General features: G+C 41.7%; 1 protein-coding gene across 2 annotated transcripts in view; it reads right to left on the bottom strand.

Moving 5' to 3' along the window:
* Positions 1-24686, bottom strand: part of LOC109428936 (uncharacterized) — a 265135-nt gene extending 240449 nt beyond the window's left edge. The window contains exons 1-3 of one of the 2 annotated variants that reach the window (XM_029874950.2): positions 23705-24686; positions 2639-3198; positions 1880-2336 (exon numbers count right to left, since the gene is read on the bottom strand). In XM_029874950.2, the coding sequence (XP_029730810.2) occupies positions 1880-1904 (25 nt within the window). In that variant the 5' untranslated portion in view covers positions 1905-2336; positions 2639-3198; positions 23705-24686. The remainder of the gene's footprint in view (positions 1-1879; positions 2337-2638; positions 3199-23704) is intronic. The other variant, XM_029874951.2, reaches the window with a different exon arrangement.
* Between the last annotated feature and the right edge of the window lie 982 nt (positions 24687-25668).

Here is a 25668-nt window from a genome sequence, read left to right as displayed (position 1 = left end):
CCCAACTGTGAGTCGATTTTGCGCCATGAACCGACATTATGAAATTTATTCTAGCCGTTATAAATTGTTTAAAGGCCATTTCATAAGTTAGACCTTATGATAATCTTAGGTTTATTTACCTGAGTGCAGGATGGAATCAAAGATCCTGTCGAACAACATCGAGTACCATCGTTTGATCGGGTCACTGTTTTACATTGCCACGAACAGCAGGCCGGATATTGCTGCGTCCGTTTCAATATTATGCCTCTCAAGAAAAATCAGAATATGGCGATTCTATGCCTCTGGCTTCTGAGCACGACAGTCACTAATCATAACAGCGTGACCAGATTTAAAAGAATTTTATTCCATTATATAAGATTTGACAGCAAGAACACTCATTCCACTGAGCCACTCTTGCCGTTCGTCACAAATACATTCAAAAACATCTGTCACTACGCGAAACCTACGTGCTTTTGTTTTTGGCGGGAACACTTTTTCTTTTGTTTTGCATTGCGAGTGTCACTGCGGCGGTATGCCTTGCGAGCGTACGGCCGCCGCAGGACTCTAATAAAAGATAAGCGCGACAATATTGAGCCGGAAAATCATCAACCCGCTTCAATCGGATTGGACTGAAGTTAAGCGTGTCGAGAATCTACAGTTGAAAGGTTTTTGTGACGCCGATTGGGCAAGTGATACCGCGGACCGCAAGTCGAACAGTGGATTCGTGTTTCGTCTTGGCCGGTAACGGTGAGCTGGAGTAGCCGGAAACAGTCATGCCTTTCGGCTTCTACGATGGAGGCTGAATATGTAGCTCTAGCTGAGGCTGGGCAGGAAGCTGTCTGGCTGCACCGACTTCTTGCGGAACTGAAGGCAGAGCAGAAATCACCAACCGTTATTTGGGAGGACAACAAGAGCTGTTTGGAGCTCGCTACCCAGGAGAAGCAAAACCGTCGCTCCAAACATACAGATACGAAGTATCACTTCATCAGGGAGCTATCCAGCTCTGAAGAAATTCTGCTGCGGTATTGCTCCACCGACAACATGCTTGCGGACATAACGACAAAGCCATTAGGAGCTGTGAAGCTCGCTGTGAAGGTACGGAAGTTCTCGGAGATGTTGGGACTGGAGGCCTGTCAACGCTGATCATCGAGGAGTATTGGGCCGCCTAGGATGCTACAGCGCTGGCCCCTTCGGCTGGCCCTGGCTCAGAGTCAGAGAGGAAAATGTAACAACAACAAAACATTGTAACCGCGTTGAGTTTTGCACAATAAAGTTGAGTTCAGTAATCGTAACGTTTTTCCCCGGTTATTCTTTTATTCGCTACGGGAATTCCACTACCCAAACCTCCGACAAGAATCATATATACCAAAAAGGATTGGAAAGAATTCATAACAGAAATCTGAGTTACTCGAGTTACTAAAATAATTGATAATGTCAAGCAATAAATCAACACTATGAATGCTTCTAGATTATACTTATTTTTGTAGCTTTTAATTTGTTTTTCTATTTTTTCAATTTGGATGTGATATGTACAGCAGATTGAATCACCCCAAAAATAGAGGAAGAGACGTAAGTAAGAAGCAATGCAATAAAAAAAACGCTTGACTACATCATACTTTTCTGACCCCTCTCTGAAACTTGTCATCAAAGATGACAAACTTCATACTTTTGAATCGGCTCACATGCTTCAAATCGTGCCTCAGCTGCGTGCCTGTATGCTGGCAGCGGAAGGAAAGCATTCATCTTCTACTTTTTAACCTTTACCCAGCGGAAATCTATAATTCTTGTTATAGCCGCTTTTTTATCGCCCTCCCCACTACTCTAGGCTCGGGCTCTATAGAGCCGTTAATAAACAGCATTTGTTGTTGAAAGCATTTAGCCACAGTTGTCAATAACTCACCTAAATCACTGTCGCAGAGCACCATCTTTCCCTCGTTTCTCTCTTTCGGGAACTGCTCGAACTTCGAATCAAATTGGTTGTTCTTTTATGATCCGGGGTGCCGGATGGCAGTTATGGGCTAACTGTGGAAGGCTGCCTCTTGAGAAACCCCCAGTTCACTTCCGAGATGGGTTTTAATTAGTCGCGATTGGGTATTTTTTTCTTCTTCTATTCACTGGGACCTCAGTCTGGGTCGTTTTTTTTTTCGCCACTTTTCCTGTTTAACTAGACATGCGGAACATACACACTACAATCCCCACAACTTTTTCCAGCTCACTTCACCGCTGGTGAGCTGAGTTGCTTATGCATGCATACACGAACACTCTGAATTACAATTCCGAATTCCGAATGGTAATTTATGTGTTAAGTAATAGTGGGCCACTTCACTTCACTTTTCTGCCTCCCTGGCTATTTCTCTCTGCAAATGGGGACGAAGAAGCGCTGTATGGGTGAGACTAGAGCGTGTCGTTTAAGTGTTCTTAGATACTTTTTTGCTGTTTCTCCAGAGCAGTGGTTCTCAACCGTAAGCATGTATTACTAAATACTTAATTAAGAGCTTTCAAACATTTTACCAGAATCTTACATTTTTTTATGAACTAAAAGATTTATGTTTTTAACAGCAATCGATTTTTTTTATTGTAACTATATTTGTTTGAAAACCACTGCCCTATTCAGTGAATAAGCATGTGCTTTATGACATTTAGCTACAACAAAACTCACTCAGCTCAGCTGAACGGTTGGTTGACGCGAGGCGGTTTTTTTTCCTTTTACTCGTGTATCTTCTGGCATGCGCCAGCCAGCCACCGCATACAAGTCTACTACTTGTGGTTCACTGGTGCGCAATCTTCTGTGCGGAGGAAAACATGAGCCTAACACTAACTAATCCTGAAATATGTGTGTGCACTGCTGCAGCACATGGTCCAACTCATTCAAAGGGTCTCAAGCCAAATGCGCAAGTACCACCCACTCGATGGTTAGTTTATGCGAAGCCCCAGCTGGAATCCCAAACGCCATCTACCTACTGTACAGAAGGGCTTAGGGACGGCACAGACCCATGATCGTTTTTCAATGGCTCAATAAACTGATCAAGCGTGTCGGGCAAATGACTCTCTTCGTCAACTAGGTACTGACTCTGACTGGCTGCGCAGCAGAGCTTTATGGGTGCACTTCAACTTTGCTAATCCTTTTATGGTGGCGTCACCGTCGGTGACCACAAAATGACAGCTATTTCAGATGATTATCGGCATCGGCGCTCTGACGTGGCATTCGGTAATTGGTATCTGAAAAGAAGGAAAACATATTGATATGTAATTAAATGCGTTGTTACGAGCGGTTTGAGTTTAGTAATGGAAGAGACATACTTTATAAGGGAACAACTCGACAATGATTTTTCATAAGGGCCTAACTGACTTGATCGATTTCTCTTCGTCGACTCTCTCTAATAATAACTTGATCAAAACAAACAAAATCATTATTCTTTTTGTTTCTAGAGCAAGATGTAGTCGTCGTCTTCGCATTTCAATCAAAAAATCTTTGGAAAACTTAATTCACTTTCCGTAATAACACAAAGAGAGGATCGATGAAGGGAGATCGAAAATGTCAGTTAGGCCCTAATGAAGAATCAGTGTCGAACTAATGTAGAATAAATGATACAAATTTGATTTCATGTTTCTGGTCATACAGCTGTAGCACTTGCTAAGTCGATACTTCGTTAGCAAATGTTCAGAGGAACTCATAGCTACTGTAGGGATATGAGCTGAAGGATACCTAGCAACCTACTGCCAAAAAAACATGAAGAGAAAGGAGGACAGAACAACAATTTAATAAATCTTCAAAAAAGTATGCAGAACCTTCTACTATCATGAGCAATAGCCGCGATGGAATATCCCCAATATAAGTTCACTTTATTTGCGCTAAACTTAATTTACTTAATTTAATTTCAGAAAGGCGTTCTCATAAACTACGTTGACTCGATCTTGGTTATTTCAGACCCCCCTCGTAGACTTTAGTCCATACACAATCGATCATTGAAGCCTCACCACATCAAAACAAAAGCGCCACCGTATATGGAATGTAACACAGTAACAGAAGTCGAGTTATGTCAAACACACAAGGCTACAGTGGCTCTATCTGTTCATTTCCTGATGCCCACGTGCAACCCGTAACCTGCCCGTAAGGAAGGGTATCACTACCCTTCAGGCCCTATCAGATGCACCCGAAGGTTGCAGACAGCAGGGTCTCACCTTCCCTGACCCTTGCCGGTACCTCGTTCCAACCGCGGGCTGGGATCCAACCCAGTAGACCGACGCCACGACAGCAACGCCACCGGGACTTCCTCTCCACGGCCACTTAATCGCTGTAAGGGTCGATCTCGACCGCAGGGCACCGGTATGGCCTACGAAGCCGACTTCGAACCCCTGGGTCACCTCCGAGTCCACGCGCCACCTCCTCTGTAGCTCCCAGACGATATGGGTGATAGCCGTTGAAACGGCGTTCCAGCCAAACTCATCCCTACACATCCTGTGGACAAGATTGTCCGGAGTTGTGTCCTCTCCGTATGTGGCAAGCATACGATCACGCATTGTGCGAAAACGCGGGCACACGAACAAAACGTGTTCCGCCGTTTCCTCTAAACCATTGCACACTGGGCATTCGGGAGAATCCGCATGCCCGAAACGGTGTAGATACTGTCGGAAGCTACCATGGCCTGAAAGGACCTGTGTCAGGTGGAATGTAACTTCCCCATGGCACCTATTAATCCAACTATCTACCCTCGGTATCAACCTATGGGTCCACCTTCCTTTGGTGGAACTGTCCCACGCGCGCTGCCATTTGACCATAGAGGCCATCCTGGCAGTCCTGCGTATGCCTCTTGTGCCGCGCTGATAAGGATGCCGATAGGCACCATACCAGTAATGTCGCATAGAGCGTCGTGTGACACGGTACGGTACGCGCTCGCAACCCTCAGACACATAAGCCTGTAAGTACTTTCCAGCTTCCGTCGGTAGCATTCAGTACTTAGCGCGGTATCCCACGCCGGGCCACCATACCTAAGTATGGACGTAGCAACACTAGCCAGAAGCTTGCGCTTACTGGCGTACACCTCAGAGCTATTAGACATTATCCAGGACAGTGCTGCAATAGCTGTAGAGGCTCTTTTACAGGCATAATCGACGTGGCTACCGAAGGTAAGCTTATCGTCGATCATCACGCCCAAGTGTTTGACGAAGCGCTTTGACATGATAGTGCACTCTCCTACACCGATCTCCGTCTGCTGCTCCGACTTCCGGTTGTTAACAACCGTCACCTCTGTCTTGTGGTGAGCCAGCGCCAGTTTCCTGGACCGCATCCACGCCTCCACAACTTTGATCGAGTGTCGGTAGTCAACTTCACCTTCTCGATCGTTTCATTGTAGACTTCGAGCGTAATGTCGTCGGCAAATCCGACAATCTTCACTTCCCCTGGGTACTCTAACCTCAACACCTCGTCGTACATGACATTCCATAACACCGGACCCAGGATGGAACCTTGCGGGACTCCTTAGGTTATGTGAAAGCACTTCCTACGAACCTCCGTGTCGTAAACTAGTACTCGATTCTGAAAGTAATTTTCGAGAATCTTGTACAGGTACCCGGGTATCCCCAGACGCAAGAGCGCATTGGCAATAGCAGACCAGCTGGTGCTATTAAACGCATTCCTTACATCCAGAGTCACAACCGCGCAGAAGCGAATCCCCCTTCCCTTAGGCTCGAGTGCTTTCTCGGCGGTTTTGTAACCGACAAGATAGCGTCTACGGTGGACCTCCGCTTCCGGAAGCCGTACTGGTTACTCAAAAGACCATTTTCGCCCTCGGTGAACCTCAACATTCTCTTGAGGATGATCTTTTCGAGCACCTTCCCCGCCGTGTCTATCAAGCATATTGGTCTATATGCCGACGGGTCTCCGGGTGGTTTCCCCACCTTTGGCAATAGTACCAGGCTCTGCCTCTTCCAAGCTTCTGGGAAAACTCCCTCGTCCAGGCATTTCTGCATAGCAGACCTGAACATCTCGGGAGCCTCTGCAATAGCTAATTTTAAGGCCGGACGGAGTTCCGAACCTGAGACTTTACCTACGCTAAGGGACCTTGCTATCCCCGCAAGTTCCACATCGGTGACACTCTCCAGCCCCAGTCCCCGGTTGTCCTACGAAAGGAGGCCAAGGACTAGAATCATGACGCGGAAAAAGCCCTTCAATGATCCCCTCCAACATCTCTGGAGATTGCTCTGTAGGAGCCATTACACCTCTTGTCTTGGCCATATCGATCCTGTAGGCGTCACCCCACGGGTTTGCATTGCATTGGCACTCTGACAGAGTCCCTCAAAGCAGGCTTTTTTGCTTGCTATTATCTCGGTCTTAAGCGCTTGCCTATAGTGTTGGTGCAAAACTCAGTAGTCTGCAACCTGAGGTCACGGTTCGGAAATTTAAGGTTACAAAACTCAGTTGTTCCCAATCTTGGAATACGGACGCGTTATTCTCAAAAATCGAAAATCGTAGAAGAAGGCATGGAAGTTTCTTAGGCTTCTGCTTGTCAAGCATCATTTCACAATAGATGGGTGTTGCAAAGCTCAGTGGTTCCCAATCTGAGGTGATGATCCATTTATTGAAGACATGTAGTAGAGGATCTCCAGTTAGACTAGTGGTTAAGGCTATGGATCGCCAATCCGGAGACGGCGGGTTAGATTCCCGTTCCGGTCGGGGTAATTTTCTCGACTCCTTGGGCATAGTGTATCATTGTACTTGCCTCACAATATAAAAATTCATGCAATGGCAGGCAAAGAAAGCCCATCAATTAATAACTGTGGAAGTGCTCAAAGAACACTAAGTTGAAGTGAGGCAGGCCAAGTCCCAGTGGGAACAAAGGACAATGATATTAATAAAAGTCTTATGGTGCCTATACTGTCCCATAATGATGTCCATTCTGACGCGCTTACCTAACGACGGCCATGAAATGTTGACACCTTTCGAAACGTTTTTTTTTAAGTGGATTATCCAAATTTATTCGTTTGGATTCATGGTCAATAGCTGCTGCAAAGATTTCAAAATGATGTATCAAAGAAGTTTAATTTTATGATATTTTTTCAGGTAAAATTGTCAAAAACTCTCGACTACCCCGCCTACTCTCTGTGGAAATTTGCACTTTAAATGGTATAACAGTCAGTATTGGGGGGGGGCGGTTTTCAGTTTCAAAAGGTATCAGGGGCGATTCAAGGGGACTCAGACGGTTTCATGCAGGTTTTTAGGAGGCATTTGGAGCGCTTTACAGAGGCGTTTCAGAGAGCCTCAGGAGGGTTCCATCTCCGGTGCGTTTCAGGAGGCCTTAAGGATCATTTAGGGGGTCCCCACGGGCTGCATAGGGTACCAAGAGGTCCCAGAGTTGTTGCAGGGGATCTCAGGACGTATCACGGGGGCTCTAGGGAGTTTCATGGCCACTTCAATGATGTTCAATGGCTTCCAAAGAGTCCAAGGGGCGTTTTAGGGGCATTTAAGGGGTCATAGGGGCGTTTCAGGGGATTCCAGGTGGTTTCTGAAGGGAACTGGTGATCCCAGAAACATTTCAGGGCGATGCAGCGTGTACCAGGAGGTCTCGAGTGACTTCAGGGAACTCCACGGGATCTAATGGTGCTTCAATAGGTCACAGATGCGGTTAAGGTGGTCTCAGGAGGAACATTACATATTTTTTCCATATCATTTACAGATTACACCCCTGCCCAGAGGTTGATAGGTGGGTTCCAGTGGGTCTCAGGGGCATTTGAAGGAGTGTCAAAGCTTTTACAGGAGGTCTTAGAAGCGTTTCAGGGGTCTCAGAGGCGTTTCAAAGGTTCCCAGAGAGTTTCAGAGAGCAGCTGGAGGTCTCAGGGGTATTTGAGAGGATCCCAGGGATATTTCAAGGGGTTTCAGTGGAGTACCAGGGGATCTCAGGGGCGTTCCAGGATTCAGGGAAGACCAGGATGTCTCAGAGGGATTCAGGGGTATTTCGTAGTGCCCAGGAAAGATTCAGGGCTTCTTAGGGTTGTTCCAAGGGGTTTCAGACGGTACCAGGAGGTATCAGGGGAGTTTCAGGAGGATGTCTCAGGGGAGGATTACACACAGAAATAAATATTCATGTAAAATTCAGCGAGAAATCATGCACATAAAGGGAATGCTAGAGTGCATATTTACATGAGATATCATGTAAAATTACGTTACAATTGTGTAAATTTCCGCTAATAGTCACATAACCAGTTGGAGTCCATGATGGTTTACGCGATGGTTGGCGGAAATTTACACGATGGTAATGTAATTTTACATTATATCTCATGTACAAGTGCACTAAATCTAGCATTCCCTTTATGTGCATGATTTCTCGCTGAATTTTAATTACATATTTTTTTCTGTGCAGGGGATGTTAGGGGCGCTTCAGGGAGTCTGGAGGGGGGAGATTTAGAGGTTTCCAGATCAGGGGGGCTTCTACATTAGAAATTGTGTCCAGAAATTCGTTTATCTTGGATCCTTACTGACGGCTGACAACAACGTGTGTCTGAAATACGAAGGTGCGTCATCAGTGCCTAAAGAAAAAACTGCGGTCAAAAAAGATTCACTTCCGCACCTACTGTACCATACCGAGCTAAAATAATCAATAATTCCATAGAAAAATACGAATCTACTTATTAGTATAAACTGCTACTACTACTATTTCACCTACTTATGAATAATTCGACAATGATTTTTCAACTGACTTGATCGATATTGTGCCTTAATGAAAAATCACTGTTACAGCAGATTAAAGACGCCATTGTGGGTGTCACTGCTTTATTTAAATAGTGCAATGAGTGCTTGTTAGTTTTGAGAGAACACTGCACGTAATGAACTGTTATTAGATGGCAAATCAAAGATACCATAAAGTATCAAAGATAATTTAATAGGCAATGGTATGATTGCTACACAGATAAAAATAATGAGACTTACACGTCATGTAAACTTCATTTCAGTTATGTAAACTTAGTGTTATGATGGTTTACATCAGGGTGGCCCACACTTGTATGAAAAACAAAATTTTGAAAAATGCCAAGTCTTACCTCTTGAATCTTTAGTTTACATGATATATATCCCGTAAATTTGTGTTATATGTCATGTAAACACTAAGAGTCATGCTGAATTACATGACATATCATGGAAGTTTACATGATATTTCATGACTTTTATATGATTATGTGTGATATCCTACGCTCCAATCATGAGCATCATATGTCATAGAAGTTTACACTTTTTTCGATCTGTGTAGTTTAATTTTGTGAGAATATGTGCTTATTCTTAGCCGAATCATTTTCAAACACTATACTGTTTAGTATTTCAAGAAATGTTTATTGGTATATTCAATTTTCGGAAATCATCTCTAAATAATTATATATTTAAAAAAAAATCATAGGTATTTACACATGAACAAAACTCAGTATTTTGAGAACATTCACAAGCAATCAAACTTTCGGAGGCTTCAAAGTTAACTCTGATTCAAAACAGTTTTGTGGTCTATTACTTCTGCAAAAAGTTCTAGGCCTTCAGTAGTTCATTCTCACGATTCACGAATATAAAACATGGCGAAACTTGTGATTATTGAGGGCTGAATGCAACTCGTAGGCCACCACCGTTGGACGATCTCTTATTAAAATTTTACGAAATCATTGATAATGATTAAAAATCAGTGAAATCCCAATCATTTCTATCCAAATCACCGTACAAGTTTTGAACAAACATGTGGCAAACATGACACCCATTCCAATGCAATACGACCAGCAACTGTTTCGCATTAGTAAACCATAGTTTCTATTTTCCAGTTAATCCAGGTCAGTGATCATCCCAAAACGCGCCCACTGATCCAATTCACGCCATAATTGGCCTTTTCTGTTGAAACAAGAACAAAAAACGCACACGTTTCGATCTGCAGCCTTCCCAATGCACTTCTGTTAGCTGCTCGCTTCGTCCGTCAATCACACGAAACGCAAAGCTGCGTTTAACGTTTTAAACGCCGGAGATTAGGGATCCGCTAGAGCTAGATCAAGCGCGTTTCCAAATAGGTACACACAACGAGCTTCCACTCTCCCATTCATGGTTCCCGTTTCGCTTCCGAAATTCGAAGCATCAATGGTATAGGTACACCACAAATCTGAACACAAATCGGAAGCAGGCACTTTTGAGATTTTGGCATTCGGTTTCACCCTCCCTCTAAGCTGAATTGCTCGCCAGATTGTGGTCCACGGCTGTATGTCTAGGCACGTATACCCGAACCCCCGTCACAATTAATCCGTAACAGTCAGAGTCGTGTCTAGCGAGTGAGATAAACGCCTAGACAGGGAACATGACGCGTTCATTCACAACACGCTGAGGTTTTCCGAAATCGTGTTTTGGTTCAGTTTCCCCTCTTCCACCGGTGCTGGCTGTCGCGGGCCTTTATACCGTAGTGGGACTCTACAGAGCAAAATGCACAACAGTTTGTTTTGCAAGGCACATATGTTTCACCGTCAAACTGTGATCTGATCATTAAGACTATGTAGGTTGTTGGTGATGGTTAGGGTACGTATTTCAACTATACACATAGCACTGGAATCGAGCTGACTGCGCATATGAAATGGATTGGGTTACAATATCCTCCTTCCGCAGAGACCGAATAGAATCGGCTGTTCGAGTTCGTATGAAGTTGATCATCAATATTAACTTCTTTTCTCGATCAGCCTAGATAGCTGTGTAGTGTCGGTAGCGGTTGTCACAATTGGCTAAGAATAACACTACGGACCGCCTGTTCCGGTGGTAAGAATCCACCAACAGGTGACCCCTAATTCATGGTGTGATGCGGCTTTATGCTTACCGTGCCTAGGAATGAATGGCTAGGGGGGTCTAATAAAAACCTAACCGCTAACGGAGCCTGTGGAGTACCAGGGCGCCCTCCACAGTATGTAGCCCTTACTGCGCTAACCGGAGCAATGGTGCAGTGGACCTTGTGTTTCTCCGAGACAATCAGCTGGCCTTCTTTAGTCTCACTTGAGGCTAAATAAGGACGGGATTATGAAGATGTTGTTAATTAGTTTAAATTTTCACCTATATGGTTTCGCATTATGCGATTTACACAGTGTATTCTGTGTATCCTCGCCTTTGGCGTTTTCCAATCGATACCGATTTGGTTTTATTGTTGCTGTTCTTTGTTGTGCTGCTGTTGCGAAGAGTTTAATCTTACCTAGTTTGGGTAGTGGCTACGGTTAGGATAGCTCAGATCAATCTTCAGCATAAAAGAACAGCAACGATCAATCTTTGCAGACTTATGCAAAATGGTACAGCCCAAGTGGCCTTGGTACAAGAACCTTACTTTCGTAAGGGAAATTTCTATCTAGGAAACCTTGTGAACCCGGTGTTTGCCACTTTCAGTAAACATGAAATGGCAAACTCGCGTGTCATGCCTCGAGCCTGTGTGCTTGTCAACAACGCAATAGTTGCTACACTCATCTCTGAACTAACCACCAGAGATGTATGTGCTATCACAATTGATGTATCTGTTGGAAACCTCAACAGGAAATACGTCTATTGTTCTGTGTATTTACCACATGATGAACCATCCCCTACGGATGCTTTCAAACAAGTCATCGCATACTGCACTTCAAAAGGCCTTCCGCTAATTGTTGGCAGTGATGCTAATGCTCACCATATCATCTGGGGCAGCTCAGACATTAACTTGAGAGGCTCCAGTTTGATGGAGTACTTAAGTAGTACAGATCTTGCATTACTTAACATAGGCAACCGCCCAACCTTCATGGTATCTGCTAGAGAGGAAGTGTTAGATATAACGCTTTGCTCTAGCAGAATTAGTCACGAGCTGACCAATTGGCATGTGTCAGATGAAGAATCTTTATCTGACCATCGCTATATCTTTTTTGAACATTTAAATGTTACTTCGCAAACATTGCGTTTCAGGAATCCTCGGTCAACAAACTGGGATCTTTATACTGATTTGGTTGCAGCCAAATTTCATGGATATTCACCATCCATTGACACTCCAAGTGATTTAGATGATGCCGTTAATACTACAACGACCTTCATCATGGAAGCTTTTGAAGAAGCATGCCCTCTACGGTCTGTGAAGATCACAAGAGGAACCCCTTGGTGGAACTCTGATCTGGCGAAACTCAGGAAACAATGTAGAAAGAGTTGGAACAGACGACGTTCGGCTGGTTCGGAGGCTTTCAGGTCGGCTCGCAAGGCCTACAGGAAAGCTCTCCGGTCTGCTGAACGATCCGGCTGGAAAAACCTTTGTACAAATGTTTCCAGCTTGAGTGAAGTCAGTCGGTTAAACAAAATCCTTGCGAAATCTAAGGATTTCCGGGTGAACGAACTTCGTTTGCCAAATGGCGATCTGACTTCCTCTGATGAGGAAGTTCTGGAATGCTTATTCAGCACACACTTCCCTGGATGTGTGGATATTACATCTTCGGATGATCCTGATGTCTTTTCTTGTAGTTATGATTCTTTAGCTTCGGCTCGGAGTATTGTAACTATAGAATCGATTGAGTGGGCTCTTAATAGCTTTGCTCCTTTCAAATCTCCTGGGGCAGATGGGATTTATCCTATTTTGCTTCAGAAGGGATTTGATTATTTCAAACATGTTTTGAAAAAACTACTTGTTTGCAGTTTTGCTACAGGGTATATTCCCAAATCCTGGAGGGATATTACTATAAAGTTTATTCCGAAAGTGGGTCGTGCGTCGTATGAAGAAGCAAAGAGTTTCAGACCTATCAGTTTGACCTCTTTTCTTCTGAAATGCTTAGAACGCATTGTGGATCATCATATCCGTGATGTTCATCTGGCCAACGTGCCTCTTCATGTGAACCAACATGCCTACCAATCTGGTAAGTCCACTGTGACTTTTTTACACAAGGTTGTTTACGATATCGAGAAAGCATTCGCTCAAAAGCAATCTTGTTTGGGTGTTTTCTTAGATATCGAGGGTGCCTTTGACAACGTGCCTTTCGATGCCATATTGGAAGCCGCACGGAGTCATGGTATATCTCCAATGATTTCCAATTGGATTCACCAAATGCTCAAAAACCGATATCTCTTCTCGACATTGCGTCTTGCAGGGATTAGGAAATTGAGTGTTTGTGGATGCCCCCAAGGGGGAGTCTTATCACCGCTTTTGTGGAATCTCGTAGCAGATACGCTATTGAGGCAACTCAATAATAGCGGTTTTCCTACTTATGGTTTTGCCGACGACTACCTAACATTGTTAGTTGGTATGTGCATCAGCACCCTTTTCGACCTGATGCAAAACGCCCTTCAGGTAGTTGAGGGTTGGTGTCGCCAATATGGCCTTTCGGTTAATCCGAGTAAAACATCTATTGTTCTTTTCACGGAAAGGCGAAACCGTAATGGCGTTCGACCTTTGCGTCTCTTTGATTCTGAAATCGATGTGACTGAACAGGTAAAGTACGTTGGAGTCATTCTTGATTCCAAGCTTTCCTGGACACCTCACATTGAGTTCAGAATCAAGAAAGCTTGTATGGCCTTCGGGCAATGCCGGCGTACTTTTGGTACAACTTGGGGTCTAAAACCCAAGTATATCAAATGGATTTACACAACTGTGGTTCGGCCAATATTGGCTTATGGATGTCTTGTGTGGTGGCAAAAGGGTGAAGTGAGAACGGTCCAATCAAAATTAGGCCATCTCCAAAGGATGTGCTTAATGGCGATGTCTGGAGCGTTCTCTTCAACTCCTACGGCAGCGCTAGAAGTTCTCTTTGACGTTGCCCCACTACACATTCATCTCAAACAAGAAGCCCTTTCTTGCACTTACCGGTTACGGGTACTCGGTCTACTAGAGGAAACTCCTGTGAACCGCAGTTCAACACACACCTCGTTGTTTCCACTTTTGGTGAATTGGGACAAAATTGTCCTTGCTCCAAGGGATCTTACAATTGCTTGTAATTTTCCATATAGGACATTTTCCACGAAATTCCCTTCCCGGGAAGAGTGGACATCTGGTTATCTGGAAAGAAGTATTTCAGACGGCATCGTATGTTACACTGATGGCTCCCTTCTCGAAGGTCGAGCAGGTGCTGGTGTTTATTCTCGTGAGCTAAGGCTGTATCAGTCTTATTCACTTGGTAGACACTGTACCGTTTTTCAGGCCGAAATCTTTGCTCTTATGTGCGGAGTGCAATCAGCACTTCAGCAGCACGTAATGGGCAAAGTAATATACTTCTGTTCAGATAGCCAGGCTGCTATTAAAGCACTTGCTTCGGCCAACTCCAGGTCGAAGATAGTTATCGCTTGTCGAACTCAAATCGAGGAGCTGAATTCAGCAAACGCTGTTCACCTTCTATGGGTACCTGGTCATTCTTCCATCGCTGGAAATGAATTGGCTGATGAGTTAGCTCGCTCTGGAGCATCACATGACTTCATTGGCCCTGAGCCAGCTATTCCGATATCGAAGTGTTGGATTAAGCTTCAGATTCACACCTGGGCTGTCACTCAACACAGACAATATTGGAATAGTTTGGAGTCATGTCGTCAAACCAAATTGTATAGTGCTGAGCCATCTCTACGGGTGGCGAAGTTTCTAACTAATCTGTCTAAGCAGAATTGCAGCATGCTGGTCAAAGCATTGACTGGCCACTGCCGACTCAGCTATCACATGGCGAATATTCAGGCTATCATTTGCCTGTGATAGCTGTGAATCCGATTATGGAACTTCGTATCATTTGATATGTAACTGTCCAGTTTTCGCGCAACTGCGTTTCCGAGTATTCGGTAAACACTTATTAAGTGAAACTGACTTCAGAAACCTGAATCTTCAGAATATTCTGTTGTTCCTAACCCGCTGTGGTAAAGAGCTATAGGCTCTCTTTCGCTTTATGCGTTATTACAGTGCCCTTTTCAGGGCGCTGTTTGAACCCATTGTGGTACGCTTGTGCGTTAGTACCCTCTTCCAGGGTATTTTTCCTATTTCCCTACCTGTCCCTATCCCCATCCAAATCCTTTTTCCTTCCTTTTCCCTCAGGTAGATGATGAAATAGGCTGTTATTTTGGCGATGGCACAAATGTCCCAAATGGAGGATAACGTGCCTCTGGAGCCGGCCTTCTGATACCCGATACCTCTTCCACCGGTGCTGGCTGTCGCGGGCCTTTATACCGTAGTGGGACTCTACAGAGCAAAATGCACAACAGTTTGTTTTGCAAGGCACATATGTTTCACCGTCAAACTGTGATCTGATCATTAAGACTATGTAGGTTGTTGGTGATGGTTAGGGTACGTATTTCAACTATACACATAGCACTGGAATCGAGCTGACTGCGCATATGAAATGGATTGGGTTACAATATCCTCCTTCCGCAGAGACCGAATAGAATCGTTTTCAGTTTTTTGCTCAATCAGCACAGAAGATAGACGAGGACACAACAGAGAAAAACGACCGAACCAAGGAATGCCATTCGTCCGTAAATAGACTTTTATACTACTGCTATGGAAATTAAGTTATTGAAATAGCGCAAACAGCTCTTGATTTGATTTTTATCATAAGAACTTCAAATTACCGTCTATTGGCAACATGTAATTAACCTGTTAGCGTCGTGCGGGGCTTCTTTATATACACTTTTTCATGGTTTTTCAACTTTATGACATAAAATCTCCCAGAGTAGTGAATGAATTTCCACAATTTTTACACATGATTATCGTGAGTATGTATGTAGGATGTATGCAAAATTTGAACTAAATTCATCAATAAACAAAAAAGTTGTTCATACACCAATCGGACACATCTCATATAGAACCGGATGGGGGCTACTCTGGGCAATGTCAACTATAACAAAACTGCATTAAAAATTCCAGGGGTAGGTATTTAGAAAATTACTTTATATCATTACTGTTTTTTTTTTCAAACATGTTTTCAATAAATATATGCGTTCTTAGATGATTTTGTGCTACCATTGGTATTATGAGCAGCGTGATATTATAATATAGATAACCTTAAAAAAGGGACCATCAATCCTTTATTTAGGTGAAACGGTCATTTATAATGTATAACGATACAAATATTCGATTGTATATGCTACGTTGATACATCTTGAACGAATTTATCAACCCTTTGAAATTTATGAACTGCACTAACAATGCTTACCGAGCAAATATTCTGATACGTTATGTATATTTTTTGGTGTATTCTGTGTTTTTTCGCCTCCTGACAAGTAATTAACGGTTTGTTTGAAAAATAATTTCAACCAAATGAAGGGGAAAATATTGCGTCATGATAGTCCCAAAGACATCAAACAGATTTTGAATTAAAAAAATCCATATTCAAAAGTGTCCAAAGTAGCCCCGCATTTCAAAAGTAGCCCCGCACAACGGTATGGTTTTTAATATAAAGACAGCAGCAATTTATGGCAATTCTGGCGTTCGAATTGAATAGGTCGTATGTATGTTTGCTGTGATTCCTATGTAGATTCGACCTATTCAAATCGAACGCATCAATTCTAAATTTCTTCCAAATTAAACTTTTTTTAGCTGAACTAATTAGTCTTGTGCTAAAGAGTTTTGCCAAGATATGAATCCACTGCTCAAGTTTACCAGAAATCCTGGAAATAATCTTTGTCAGAATTCTGGAGGGGTTCTAAACTTCTGTAAAATGGAGAGTCAAAACGTTCATGTAGTTGTTGATCCAAATTCCAAAAAAAAAATATTGAAGAATATCCTTCCTGAAACAAGGATGAAATTTATGACGAACTCCTGATAAAATGCATAGCCATTTTCATATATTACCCAGATAAAAGTCATGAGGTTTACACGTCACACAACAGTCCAATTTTGAAAAAAGCTGGCAGACACTCAATTTTTGAACATCTCCTCAATGGGTTTCAGTATATCGATCATTCATCTTCAATATCAGAAGCGTTGACTGTCTTTTAAATAAATTGAAAATCATGATTTTGTATCTTTTTACAGCGCTAAATAGCTGCTGATGGAAAAATGCTGATTTTATGATAAAGAACACCAGCAAATAAAAAGAAAATCGCGTTAAGTACTGTTCCTTTGAATTCCACTAAGAATTTGCATCCTTTGACAGATACGTATTTCGACCTCAACTGTAAGGTCGACTTCAGTGTCTTGTACTTGACTCGACAGTGTCTTGTACAAGACACTGAAGACGACCTTACAGTTGAGGTCGAAATACGTATCTGTCAAAGGATGCAAATTCTTAGTGGAATTCAAAGGAACAGTACTTAACGCGATTTTCTTTTTATTTACAGATATTCCCCTAACAAGCCCAGGTTAATCATCAACACCAGCAAGTTCAACCACTACAAAAGTCTAATAATATAAGTAACTCAATGGCTTCCAGAAGTTTATTCGTAAGCTCTTGTGTAAATTAGGCACCTGCTATGGGAAAAAAAATCAAAATAACACTTTTGGCTTCAAAATTAACATCACTTATTATTAGTACGACAAATTCTTATACTTCAACTTCAAAGTGTCTTACAGATCGCTCCCAGATACTCCCCACGCAGATATTCGGTTCAAACGCTCGTCTCAGTATGCAGAATTTATTAAGGAAAATTGCAGCTGCCAAAACATTAGTGCCATAATGATATGTGTATAGCCATATCGATGAAATCGACAAATAATGAAAATGCCATTAATATGAAATTGAGAGCTCAATAATGTTTCAGTATATAAATTTAGGCTAAAACTAGCAGATTACTATGATTTGGCAATTTTTGCTATGTATTTTTAAATCTGGACCACTGTGCGTCATGTAAACTTCATTTTAGTCATGTAAACTTAGTGATTTGATGGTTTACATGATATATCATGCAAATTCATGTTATATGCAGGCCCGGATAAGGGATTGTGGGGGCCCGGGGCCCGAGCGTATGTGGAGGCCCCTTGGAGAGATGAGCAAAAATATTTTTCTTTATTTTCGAACTGTACTTGAGTAATATGAAAAATAAAGCTGATGTTAACAACCATAAAAGGTTTTTGTGGGGGCCCCTAAAATATCCAGCAACAAACTCTGGAAGGAATCCCTGGGGTACATACTCTAATAAAGACCCCGTGAAAAACTCCTGCTGAAATCCTGGGTAGAAATCCCAGGAACGACTTTCAGAAGTCCTGACAAAACACTGAAACTATTTACGGAAGCAAATACGTAAAACTTCTGGATATACGCTACGGATGAATTCCAGAAGGAATTCAAGGAAGAATTATGGATAGAATTTCGAAATCTCAACATTACTACACCACCAGCAAAGAGAAAAAAAAACATCTAAGTTCATTTTCAAAACTGCGTAAGGAATCATGGAAATGCTGAGTGAACTCCTGATTTTTTTTTCTGATTTTTTAGAATGTCTGTAGGTGGAAACGTCAAAGCAATTTCTTGCAATTAACCCAAAAGAGCTCTGAGAAAAATCTTGAAATATTCCTCAGCCGATTTTTGTATTAAATTCGAAAGAGTTCAGTTAAAAAAAATGAACGAATTCTGCGATTTGGTGGAGTCTTCTACTAATAAATCTGGCGCATCTTTCCTTAAAATTTTTACTTAAGTTTAGATCATAATTAGTCAAAGTTTTTAAAAATTTCCCTTAAAGATATACAGAAATATCATGTATTATTTTTGATGAAATTTTATAAAATTTGGACTAATTTATGAATTATAAACTTCCAAAATTTAGCCCTGGAAAAACCTAGAAAACTCAGGAAATTTTATTTTGTCTTATGAGTAGAGACCTTGGGCTGCTATTTCTGCTTCCTCTGCCTTATTGCTTCAATTTCCAAACAGAAGCCGAAAGTATCGCTTGTCGTCTGTCCAAGACACACACTTAATACTGAAAGTGGTCACGCCAGTAATAGGAAAGCACGCTTATCACAACAGTAAGAACAATTCCTAAAGAAATCCCTGGACAAACTTATAGAGGATTCCCTGGACAAAAATCTTTGCAGGTAACTCTGTGGACGAATCCGTTAAGGTGAAGATATGACGAAGCCACACCTCGAATATTCAAGAGCACAAATCTGAAGAACCAAATGACGGATTGCACTTAAACGTTGATCGATTGATCACCACCAGCGGCTGATGAATCGATCAACTTCTCAGCGCTTTGCGATATTTAGTTCTTAAGATTTGTGCTTTTGAAAGCTCAAGGTGTGGCTTCGTTCTATATTCACCTTAAGCAACGTGAATTCCTGGAAAAAATATCCGAGGAATCACAGGACGAAAAGCAACAGGAATTCTTAAAGAAATCCTGCAAGTAATTTATCTAGAAACGTCTAGAGAAGTGTGCGGGTAAGTTCAAAAAGGAATTCTTATTGTTTTAATAATTTCAAAAAGGAATCCCTATTGCTTATTCTCCGAAAAAATCCTTACGGCATTCCTATTTATCTAGGGATTATATTGAAATCTCTGAAGAAATCCCTGTTAGGATTCAGATGAAGTTCCTGAAGAAATTCACGAAGGAATTCATAAAAAAAAAGTTCTGGGAGAATATCTAGAGTTGTTCCTGGAGGAAGCTCAAAAGAAACGGCTTGAGAAAGTCTAACATGAATTCCAGGAGAATTCAAGCAAGAATATTTTCAGAAAGAATTGAAAGAGAAATCAATACCAAAAGATATTCCTGTAGAAATACCACGAGGAAATCCTGGGAAAATAAATCCCAAGAAGAACCTCCGGGAAATCTATAGGAGAAGTCCTATGGGAAAATATGCAGAAGAGACCTGGAGAAATTGTTTCAGTAATTGCTGGAGAAATAATTGAAGGCATCCATAGATTTTTTTTTTTGGAAATTCATAGTGGGATCCCGCATGATTCCCTGATAATATTTCTGGAGGAGTTCCACCAGAAATTCCACAAGGAATCCTAAGAAACTTTGAAAGAATCCCAAACAAAATCCCTAGATGAATTCCTGGATAAATTCACAAAGTAATTCTAGGAGGAAATGTTGAATAAATTCCTACGGAAGTTTATGGATACATACCTAGAGGAGTACGTAGACATTTCTGGGAAATATCCACCAAGATTTTTTTTTCGAAGGAACCCCAAGAAAAACTTCTGGACGTTCTTTAGGAGTAATGTCTGGAAAAATTCTGAAAGTATTCTTATAAAAATCCCCGGAATAATTCCTGGAGAAATTCCCAGAGGAATGGGGCAGGTACTAGATTGTAAAAAGTTGCATTTTTGTATGGTGATATAAATAATTCTCCATTTCTGGAATGAACTGCAATCAACCTGGGTACCGTAAACCGGGGTCAAATTGATCTTCGGGTCGAAATTGATTAGACGTTTTTTGTTAGAAAAAGCATATTTTTAATAGTTTCCTTTTAAGTATCGGGCTGTTGAAATGTGATACTTAATACTATTTGTAATGAAATTATTCAAAACATGCTTTATCTACTTTAAAAATGACTGATCAATTTCAACCCGGAGATCAATTTGACCCCGGTTTACGGTACTATGGTTTCTTGTCTAAGTTGATGTTGCTTTAGCTAAATTTTGGACCATTGTGTTATATTGTCCATTTATTGCCTCATCAATAAAACACTGGCCCGAAGTTTGGCTAAACCAACGTCAAACAATAATATCCACGTTATTTGCATCATTTCATTGTAGAAACGGAGAAAAATTTGGCTCAATACTACAAATCTAGTACTCCACCGAATGTACTCCGCTCCTGAATGAACAACAGCAGACTTTCCTGGAATAATCCCATCACAATTCCCTGAATGGTTTTTAGTAGGATTTCTGGGTAAAATCCCAATAACAGTTTTTAGAATTTCTGTAAAACAACCCCTGTGAGATTTCAATGCGTTTTTTTAATCTAAGGAAGCATATGGAGTTTCAGGAAGCTTCAGGGGATTTCAGTAGAGTTTTAGGACAGTCTATGGGACGTTTCGTGAAGCGTTTCAGTGGGCCAAAGAATGTTCATGGGATTACAGGAGCTACGCAGATTTCAAGAGAGTTTTCTTAGGGATTTCAATTCGTTTTTATTAGGATTTAGTGAGCTTCAGTAGAATTAAGGGGAAGTTCATAAGAATCTCCAGGGGATTTCTGAACAGTTTCAAGGCGTTTCAGTAGGTTTCAGGGGGTTTCAGTAGTGATCAATGGAATGGCACACATTTTTCAAATGGAGGAGAACGTGCCTCTGGAGCCGACCTATTGATACCTGATAGTTCAACGGAAATCAATGGAGGTAAAACTACGTTTTCCTCAGAATTTCGTGGCGTTTTAATGGATTTCAGAAAGTAAGTACAAACTTTATTCGTTATGCAGCGAGACATACATAGATACACTTGTAAATAGTTCTTTTTCTTCTTGTGGACTTCGTAGCTGTGCGGTCAGTCCTTTGGCCTTTTCGTAAGCTCGGAGTTCAATTCCCGCTCCAGTCGATGAAAATTTTTTTTCAAACGGAAAATTCTCCACTGGACCACTGGGTGCTTCGTATGTTGTCCGCTATCTTATGCTAGTGATCGTTCAGTCTGTGCAACCTCTAGTAGAAGACGGTGTAGGGAGTGTCTTTTTTAAACTCGTAAATAGCATTACGAGATGAGTTCTCGAAGACCCTTAACAGTTATTGAACTGAATGCTCGACCGAACATAGGTGCATGAGGCTGTGTGAACTTGAACTCAGTTCATAATGCTTCAAATGATCACTAGTTAAACTTGAAGATCCAATAAACTATATTCTAAGAAGGTTATGAATACTTTTAGATCTTCTTTTTCTTCTTCTTAATGGCTCGACGTCCCCACTGGGACTTGGCCTGCCTCGCTTCAACTTAGTGTTCTTTGAGCACTTCCACAGTTATTAATAGGAAGCAATCAGTGAAGTACTAGACTGAGAGTAGTGAGCTGGATTTTTGTATGGTGAGATGATCAACTCTTCGTTTCTGCAATGAAATGGTGCAAACAGCGTGGGTTATTTGATTTCTTGCCTAATTTAATGCTGTTTGAGCAAAACTTTGGGTAACTGTGTTATTGAAGTTGCAAGAAATAAATAATACAACAACACGTTTCCCCAAACTTTTGCTCAAACAGCATTAAATTAGGCAAGAAATCATACAACTCAAGCTGATTGCACCATTTCATTGCAGTAACGGAGAATTGATCATCTCACCATACAAAAATCCAGCTCATTACTTTCAATCTAGTACTACGCTGATTGCTTTCTATTGAAGGGCTTTCTTTGTCTGCCATTGCATGAATTTGTATATTGTGAGGCAAGTACAATGATACACTATGCCCAGGGAGTCGAGAAAATTTTCCCGACCGGAACGGGAATCGAACCCGCCGTCTCCGGATTGGCGATCCATAGCCTTAACCACTAGGCTAAATGGAGTTATTTGAATTTAAGGAAGCTTTATAGGGATTCAGGGGGTTTCAAAAAGTTTCAGGAGGCTTCAGTAGAGTCTTAAGACAGTTTCGGGAAGCGTTCCAGCGGGTCTTCGAATTTTTAATGGCATTGCAGGAGCTATCAGTAGAGTTTGAGGGAAGTCCACGCAGGTTTCAATGGATGAGCTCAGCTAGCTTTAGTAGAGTTTAAGGGCTTCAGTGTGTTACAAGGAGTCTCAGTAGAATTTCACGTAGAGGTCTACGGGGGTTACAGAATATTTGCTGAGGATTACTTCTTTTAGTGAATTTTAGAAGTTCAAACTTTATTCGTAAAACAGTGAGAAACCACTAGTTACGCTTGTTACTCAAAAAGTATTACGAGATGAGTGCTTGAAAATCCCAAACAGTTATTGCACTCAATGCTTGACCGAACATACGAGGCTGTATGAACTTGAACTTAGTCCATAATGCTTTAAATTATTACTAGTTAGGCTTGTAGAATTAATGACCTATATTCAAAAGAGTTCTTATATTCTCTTAGCATCCTTCCCACTTCAATTTATCCTTTTAAACCTTCATCCATCTCCGCACCTCTCCCAAACTCCCCTCAAAGCTCATATTAAACTACCCAATTGCTATGAATACAATGAAATTCCATTTAGGTTATCTCACCAATATGAAGGTACCTAAACATACTTCTTAACTTAACTTCTATCCAAATGGAGATGTCCCGTGTGTATCATCAAGCCGTCTCATCATTATCTGAAAGCGGAATAAAGACTGATCTTTTTAACAATGAACAAGGACTTACAGACTGTAAATAAAAAACTTCTAAATATATTTAGTTAAGTAATGCAAAATTATATCACGGACCCCGAGATTTTCCCGGTGGCAACGTAAATTCCCGTATGTTTCCATTTTTTTTTTCAGTTCACTGGTAAGCCTAAATCGGTTCTTACTTGAGTCATATTTTTTGTTCAAGAATGACTTACTGGAGATTACTACAAGCATTTATTAAAATTGCTCTCAAGTTTCTGTTTGAAATGATTTTTTTATGATATTTTAGGTATGAAAGTATTTTAAAACCACAAAGAATAATTGACTTTGGCTGAACAAATAAAAAACTAAAAATAATTAGTTATGCTTAATAATGCAATAACTATCAAGCCAGTTCAAATAAAAATTGCGATAAACGATATGTCTGGCTGCAATTCACGTGCTCTTACTCTTCCTGCAATTCTCAAGACAGCCAGAAGCGCCAGAGCTTCTACCCCGGGTATGTAATCAATTCCCATGAGTCATTCCCCGAAAAGCTACCATTCACCATTCCCTCGCAGCGAGGATAATCTGTTGTACATCTGTTTAGGGTTGTGGGGGCCTTTGTGTAAAATATAATGTTGTTATAAACTATTCTTACCGTCTTTATGCGTGCATGAATCGCAATCGTTGTATGTATTCCTGATTAAAGCATATAGTTGTATTCGTTGAATCCTTCTGATTATTTAGTACCGTTCTGGATATGTCACTGTCTAATCCATAAACATTGGTGATCGTTTCAAAATTACATTCGAAATTGTCGTTAGCAGCAATCACGGAAAAACACTAATCCCATATACTGCACCAGCTCAACTTTTTCTAGTAGCAATTCCACACCACCCTCTCTTTAGCTACAGTCAAGAATGGTTACACCGAAAGAAGTTGTAAGACGACACAAAACACATGTGAATCCGTATTATCTATGTTCACTAGAATCGGGTTTTTTTCTTCTTCAAGCTGCTTCTCGTGTTCTGGCATTCGATTTCAGCCGGAGTAATATTGTCGCACAAATTCCTTTGTGCCGGGACCAACGAATTATGAATGAAAGTGTGTTTAATTTTAAACTATTTTCCCATCTTCGTTATTTTTCCCAGTATGCTGCCTGGATATCTTCGAGCATCTCTTCCCCGGCACCAAACTACACACTCTTCCAAGTACATCAAACGCAATATGGGACGACGACGAGCAATCACCGCTTTTCTTCACTAAAGAGCATTAGCAAATACAACGCGACGAACCGAACATGGAACAACCATCGGTTTTGTGTGTCGATTTTCACTCACGTTCACAAGCTGGAGAAGAAGCAGCAGCAGCAGCATCGACGACGCACCATTCCGTTGTCGTCGCCTCGCGAAAAGCGCATAATTTGACCATAAATCACCACCGCACCAAGAATCATTCCATTGTATGCAAAGCGGCGAGCAGCAAACGCGCACATAAAGAACCCGCACAGTGCACGCTGCTGATGAGCAACTGTGGATTTACACACGCGTGAAGCAGCGTCGTCAACGAGGATCGCACCACACACCAGACAGACTGCAGTAGTCGATCCAAACCGGTCCGAGGTTGCAACAGAACTGAATTGCTGAAGCGTTGAGCGCGCGCCGGTACCGAGTTGGGTGTGTTCTGTCTGTGCGTAACCGCGCTGCGCTGCAAGGAAGGGAGCGAGAGCCTCGGGAGAACGCTGCTGGATGATGAGCGAGCGCGCGATGCGTTGATCGGTAGCATGGAGTCTAGCCTAGAGTCTAGCATAATATGTGTATGCTTTTTATGTTGATATTCGATGGAGCGTATGCTGCTGACAAAAAAGAAAGAAACAACCCAACAGCTGTGGGCTGTAAACGCACGTCGCGTCGAGAGCGCGTAGCAGCAGTAGTGTATGTTGTGAGTAGGCGGAAGGATAGCCGCGCAAAGCGGATTCGAAGAAAAACAGAGAGATCAGTGGAGGGTCGTTGGTTATGCTCGCTCATGTTTCGTTTTTGTTGAGAAGAAATTTATGCTTCGAGTGAGCGACAGAGAGCTAAACTGGAAGTGTTGCGGATTTGTAATAAAGAAATGTTTAGACGGATGAAACATTTGATGAAAAAAACAGATTTCCTAGATGTACACATTACTACGGTGAACACCTCTGATAAACCTAGATTACCTTAGAGCCTCCAATAAGTTATGGAATTGAAGTCATACACCAGAATGTAATCAATGCAATAAATTCATAGGACAAGTACATATGTCAATAACAATATCCAGGAACAATGTACGGTTTCCAATATGTCCTGAAGTTCAAAAGACTCGAAAGTTCTCTAAAATCTATTACGATAAGGCTATCAACGAGACTGCCCCAACTAACAATCGCAAGCCGCCAACAAGCATACATGCTGAATTGTTGCTTTATAAAAGTAATGATAGCTGAACTAAAATTATGCTGTACACATTACTCTACAAATGCTTTTTCAATTGAAAAAGTAGCCAATGTTCAGTCTTCCGAATCCGGTATTAACCTTTCAGCACGCGCGCCATAAAGCAACCGAAACTTCATCGCGCTTGCGCTATATACGGCGTGCGAGA

This window comes from Aedes albopictus, chromosome 3 (genome assembly GCF_035046485.1).
Source record: "Aedes albopictus strain Foshan chromosome 3, AalbF5, whole genome shotgun sequence".
NCBI classification, from domain to species: Eukaryota; Metazoa; Arthropoda; class Insecta; order Diptera; family Culicidae; genus Aedes; species Aedes albopictus.
The sequence above is the reverse complement of the archived record's forward strand: the minus strand, read 5'-3'. Positions and strand labels throughout refer to the sequence as shown.